The sequence below is a fragment of the Limulus polyphemus genome, unplaced genomic scaffold, assembly GCF_000517525.1.
Source record: "Limulus polyphemus unplaced genomic scaffold, Limulus_polyphemus-2.1.2 Scaffold28, whole genome shotgun sequence".
NCBI lineage: Eukaryota > Metazoa > Arthropoda > Merostomata > Xiphosura > Limulidae > Limulus > Limulus polyphemus.
Window position 1 is genome coordinate 1,003,711 of NW_013665638.1, and position 6,592 is coordinate 1,010,302.

The 6,592-nt window shown below is 29.8% G+C and overlaps 1 protein-coding gene across 2 annotated transcripts in view; it reads left to right on the forward strand.

The window, feature by feature from the left end:
* Window positions 1-6,592, forward strand: part of LOC106459525 (xaa-Pro dipeptidase-like) — a 40,573-nt gene that overhangs the window by 9,163 nt on the left and 24,818 nt on the right. For both annotated transcript variants that reach the window (XR_002610609.1, XM_013919155.2), the window contains exons 3-4: window positions 3,922-4,049; window positions 4,766-4,829. Coding sequence is in view for 1 of the 2 variants with exons in the window: in XM_013919155.2 (XP_013774609.1) it covers window positions 3,922-4,049; window positions 4,766-4,829 (192 nt within the window). In the remaining variant the exon portion in view is untranslated. The remainder of the gene's footprint in view (window positions 1-3,921; window positions 4,050-4,765; window positions 4,830-6,592) is intronic.

Below are 6,592 nucleotides of genomic sequence, written 5' to 3' on the forward strand. Positions count from 1 at the left end.
GGCTTACAATTTTTAAATTTACTTTCTACTTGTATATTGGATTTGAAGTTAAGGAGATTCTAAAAGTAAAGGAAGAAATAATGTAGTATTTTAAAAACTACTAGGTGTTTCTTTATTTTAGTTTAAAAGTGTGAACATTCACCTGTTCACTAAACCTTTTGCACTTTTAAGTACGTTGGTGCATGTATTTACATAGTGTGTGCAGATAGCTAATCTTGAACTTAGTTGACATTTTTCTTATCCTTGTCACATGTTTTCTAGGGTAATTTCTTTTTGGTATTTTGAAGTCCAGAAGTACTATGGCCACAATAACAATCAAAATGCAGCTTGTGGCCATTTAAGAGTGTGAATTGCATGTAATGAGGACATTAAGTTTTCTGAAAGAAGTTTGAGTGTTATGTAGAAATTAACTTACAAGTGTTGGTGGTGGCTCAACAATAATATATATCAAAATTTGTATTTAATTACATTTAGAGAAGGCCTCTCTCTTTGTTGGGAACTTTAATAATAAGGCTTACTATTTTTTGAAATAATAGTAATGCTAATTTTTCTAGGTGAGTTGTGGGAATGTATAGATACACATGTACACACACTTTAATTACTCCATGGACATAGTTGTATTAGTAAGAATTGCTGTAATGATTTATTGTGTCGTGTTCCAAGTACGTATTATAATAACAATTTAAGTAGTGTTTGTAGATGTACAATATGTGTATGTGAGCTCTCAAAACAAATGGAATGAACTACTTACATGATAAGCCAAAGTCAAGGTGTGGGATTTCAAGGATATTTACCAAGTTATAAAACCCTTGGTGCTCTACCAGCTAATCTACCAATGGTAGCACTCTACTTAATATCAGAAATCTGATTTTAATCCAGCTTGTTTTTACCCTCCAAATACTGCTACATGTACTACAGTTTATCTTGTTTTCTTTCCACTTACTCTTTGTCTCTCAAATAATACAGAAGTCATCCCAGGTGCTTTAAGTTACTTTTTTTTATCTAATTGTTCTTTAGTGCATCTTTATCCTAAATCTTGATTTAGAAATATCTAAATTCCAGTAGTAACTACACATATAATAGCATCAGGATCACTTGTCAGATTTATTTAGACTTTTTCCAGATTTTGCTGTTTTACTTATTTATTAAATGAGACTTGTATTAGATTGAAAAACAAAACCAAAATACAGCACTTACTACTGTTTGTAAATTAATTTTTTATCTTATATTCCGTACATGCTATTCTGCTTTGTTGCTTGACCCATTTATCTTTTTGTTTTAATAGAGACATCAATATGTAGGAAATTTAGAATACTTGAAGACAGTGAAAACAAATTTTTTTTTGTCAAAACCTTTTACAAGTTATCAAACTAAGATGTTCTCTTAAGATTATTACAATTCAACATAGCAACTGAATTTATCAGTTATATGGGACAGGAGAACAATTCTCTAACAAACTTTATAATCGTACTGAGTTTTATGGATAATGTTTGTTTGTTTTTCAGTGCAGTTTTTTGAAATCTATTTACATTTGCCTCCCCCAAAACACTTTTGCCTATTAATATAGAAGTTTTCTTCCTTATTTCTTTTTCTATTATAATTCAGGCAAAGTGATTTATTACATTTCAATGTAAATTTTCAAGTATGTGTCAAGTTTAGGATTTTATTGACTATTTTGGTAAAGGGATATTACTATTGTAATTAACTTGTCAAGTTGGGAGACTTCTTGTAATGTTTTAGGTCCTCTGCTGTTCCTTTAATAAATAAAATGTTTGGTACTTATGTTGTAGATGCTGCAAGAGCATGATATATATGTTATTTATATATATATATATATCAAATAATTCTGAGCAACAGTATTAAGCTTCTAAGTCATTTGTTATATTTTATTTACCACCACCACTACTGCTACTTAAAAGGATTAATAAACCTAAACTGAACAACAGTTATCATGTTTAGCTCCTGTGATAACCTTATCTTGTACTTCTTGAAACTTTATTAAAAATGTGTATTGTGTTCAGAAAACAAATGTGGGGAGTGAACTGTATGTGCTGCTACACAATAGCTGATAAGTTATAGTTTTACATTCATCAGTTTATCTTCACCTTAGAGTTTATCAGTTTGTTGAATAAGTTAGGTTTGGTTGCAAGTTTTATCAGTTACTTGTGATCAAAATAACCATACCTCCCGTAACTTGTGAAGGATGTTAAACAAGGAAAACAGTATGATTACCCATATTCTAGTTGGTGACTAAAAAACTGAGGACTTTTTTTGGGGGAGAAATCTGAGAGACCTCATGTTTGTGCATTGGTATGCTATGTGTATCTGGTCATGTGTATGATGGAGCTAAAGTCATATTCAATATTCTGATATGTCCTCAATGCTATGATGATATGTAAATCACTTGATTTATTTTGTTTCCTCTTACATTTTTTACGAGAATATTTGACATGAATCATTCCACTGTGTAATGTAATGCCTACTGAGTCGTCCTCGATTGCTATCTTTTCTTCATGTTCTCAATTGAAATTGTGTTTATTATCCTCTTTTAGCAGCATATATATATTTATAGTTGTATCAATTTATACACCAAAAGCTGAATAAACCAAGTACATCAACACTATTGATTGCCATAATGGAGACTTGTCTTTGTACTAGATATGATGAATAATTTCCAGCTTAATAGATAATGAAGTACTCAATTTTATGGGTTCCTACATGAGTCAATTTACAGGGATTTAATCTATGTGTAGAAAGTAGTTAGTCTTTTAAGTAATTATTTTGAAAAATTATCTTATATCAAGATGTCTGTTGCTTTTTGATAATTTTATAACTTTAAATAAGTTTCTTTTTACACTTTAAAAATAAGGTGCATTCAATACTTAAATATGGTTTTTGTGTTTTTCATCGTAAATGTTGAGTATTGATATACCCATTTACCATTAATAACTGGCTCCCACAGAGTATTAAGAAACATGAAATGTTTGTATAAATTTAGAACTAAAGATAATTCATTCCATATTTTTTCAGTATTTTGAAAAAATTGAAGGTTGTACATGTAACAAGTAGTTCAAGATATACTTAAAAACTGGTGTGTGTTAAGGTTGCTTGATGATTTCTTAGATAGTATTGGGCAAATATTGAGTCATGTTCTAAGGTATCAGGTTCATTGCAAAGAGAATATTAGCATTTTGAAGTTTTGTTTAGAAATTTCTAGACTTGTCACTTGCATAATAATCTTAGAAAAAGCTGTAGTATCAAATATATATGTAGATTCCTAATTTCCATTCATTTTTTTCTATATTTTGCTTATTATTGTTGTAAGCTATATATTTTCAATGTTGTAATTTAGTTCATAGCTAGAAGGAGGTGTGATTTTTTTGATAATGTAATGTGACCTTACATTAAAATTAGCCCTAGAAATATCTGGAATAAGTGTAGATTATAAAGACAATGTTCCATAAAGTGTCAAGTTAATTGAGAATTTAGATAGTTACTGCACTACTTTTTACAAATGAGTCGATTGATTGTAGGTTAGTATTAGTACCGTTGTTAGAGAGGAATAGTCATTTGTTAATGTGGGCCTAAACAATTTATGATAGTGGTTTAAGCTTATATAAACTGTCTCCTTAAGTAGATTGGACATTATAATATTTTCACATCATAATTTGAAAGAATCCATGAAAAAATAACTATGTTATAACATTATGTTCATTTTTGTTATTTGTGACAAACTTCCTGAAATAGAATTAAACTCTCTTTCTTTCTCTTAAGCTGTTATGTTTACTTATATTTCAATTATCTGTTTTTTGGGTATTTTATGCTACTTTATTCATATAGTATCATAGCCTTTTTTGACTTAACCTGTGTATTGAGAGTTTCTAAATTATTGTTATACAAGTTATTTTGTCCCCTTTACAGGAATCGTACTTTCACTGGACTTTTGGGGTGATTGAACCAGATTGTTATGGGGCTATTGAAGTCAAGACTGGAAAATCTCATCTTTTTGTTCCAAAGCTTCCAGAGTCATATGCTGTGTGGATGGGCAAGTACGAGCATTCTGTTGTGCTTTCCTTCCTTATTTGTCTTGAGCCCAAACTTTTACAATTAAGCCAGAAACAAATTCTTGATGGATGATAATTTTTAGGAAGCAAAACAGGATGTGTATGAGGGGGTGTAGAATAGGGAAAGATTGTATTAAGATTACATATAAAATTATTTGTTAATATTTCAGAGAGTACTGCATGGTCTCATCTAATGGAACTGAAATTCGTCATGTATGTTTCTATAAACTGACACTAATTAAATTAGAACATTGAATGACTGGACATGGATATTGTGTTGTGTTACGTACTATAAAATACATATTACTTATTCTCATTTAGTCCACCATTCAAGCTTATTTATACTTATCAACTTCAAACCTGGCTGGAAAAGTAGTAGTGAAGACAGATATTGTAATTTATTAGGAAATATTTGCATATAACAGAAAAGCAGAGCAAAAATATGTTAAACTAATCCGGCTTTTCCAAAAACTTGGCAAAAATTAACTACCTGTTGGAAAGCTAAACAATCTTGTCTCTTCCTTCATAAAAATTATTTTGTTTTGCAATTGAACTAATTTTTACAGTTTTAATTTTAAGTCACAAGACTGACTGAATCAGTTATCCAGAATCAGAGTAAGTAATAGAAAGTAATGTTCATGTTGTTCATAGTTATTGTTAGGCTTAATAACATCAAACTAATTTTTTGTCTTGATTCACAGGCTTCATTCATTAGAATTCTTCAAAGACAGATATGGAGTTGATGAAGCACATTATGTAACTGATGTAAGTAAATTACTTAAAATTCTTGCATTTATTTCAGCATTACTTTTTTTATGTGTTGAGATTTTAACATTTCTGAATAGCTTACAAAAAAAAAGTTTAAATTTTCAAAAGTTTTCTTATACTCAGTTTACAGGAAGGTTGTTGCAATGACATATAAGTTGCTACAGAAAAAAGAAGCAGAATTAGAATAAACTCAGCAGTCCAAAAGACTTAAAAATGTAAATCCCCTATAAGATATTACTTTAGCAGAAAAAACTGCCCTTGGAAACTTAAAGAAATGCAAATATGTAACAATTATATCTACATACAAAGATAATCCCACTTTAATCATGGGAAAAAGAGGAATATGTCATGAAGCTCCAAACTTTAGTAGAAGTTAGTCACTATATGAAGATGAAGTCTATCTCAGGCTTTGAGCGAAAGAGGAAAATCAACTCCTCATGATATATCAGAACATGGAACAGAAACAATCAAACATCTGATAGTGTACCTTAGCATCACCCTGCCTATCTGTGGTTCACTTAGTTAACTGCGAAGATCCACCATGTCATTATTTAGATAGATGTCTTCTAGATGAAGTATCATGACTAAGAGGTAAAACATTTTCACATGTGAAGAACTCAGTCCATTCTGTAGAGATTATAAAATAATAACAAAAAAACAGTAACTTCAAAAGATACAATGATTAACATTGATGTATCCAACCAATTCACCAACATACCAACCCCTAAAATACTACAAATTTCTACAAACAGCTTGAAAATGATACAAACCCAACTGATAATCTTCATGATAATAGAGCTCACAACCTTCTGTATTAACACAATATACTTCCAACATGAAGATAAATACTACCGACAAGAAGATGGTCTAGTGATGGGCTCACCCCTTATCACCAGTACATAAAACAATTTGAGACAGCTATGTTAAATCCTAGTATTTGGCTCAGGTATTTTGATGATACACTCATAAGATGGCCACACACACTAAAGAGAAGATTCAAGAATTCATTAACATTAAAGAAGATAGAAAATGATAAACTCCCATTCCTAGGTATGATGATTACCAAGTCGCATAACTCGTATATAACAGGAAACTTGCAGATACTGGTACACACCTCAACTATAAATCAAACCACTCTTGCAGTGTAAAGACTGGAATAATAAACTGGCCTGTTTCAAAAATAAACAATATTTATAATACTGGGAAAGTCCTTAAAAGGCCAGTTTCTATCACTTGCAGCTACTTAGGCTGAAGTATATCAATTTTAATTAACTTGTATGTGTTGAAAAATATTAGTGATGAATGAACAGTTTTGAGTGTTAAAGGACCCATCTGGTAGAAGTGCTTAAAAATGTCTATCCAAAGTGTGTATAATTATTATATTTATAATAGATTTTATTATTTGTACGTAATCATGAGTGAAAGCTAAGCTCTTGGAATTTTGTTTTTAATTATAGTTTAATTAATATTTTTCCTAATTTCTGATAAATATTCTGACTAACTTGAAGTTATTTTTGGAATATAATAGTTGTATTTAGTTGTATTTATTTAGATTATTAAATTTTTTATTAAGTAGCTGTTAACATTAGTAAATGAATATTCATAATTATTAAGTCATTAATATATGAGTAGAGAAGAACTGTCACTATTACTGAACATTCCAATTTTTTACAACAGTGATGGGGCTGACTATTCTAAACTAAATATCTATCATCATTGTCAATAAAAAGTTGTATTTAATAACATTAGATCAACTTATT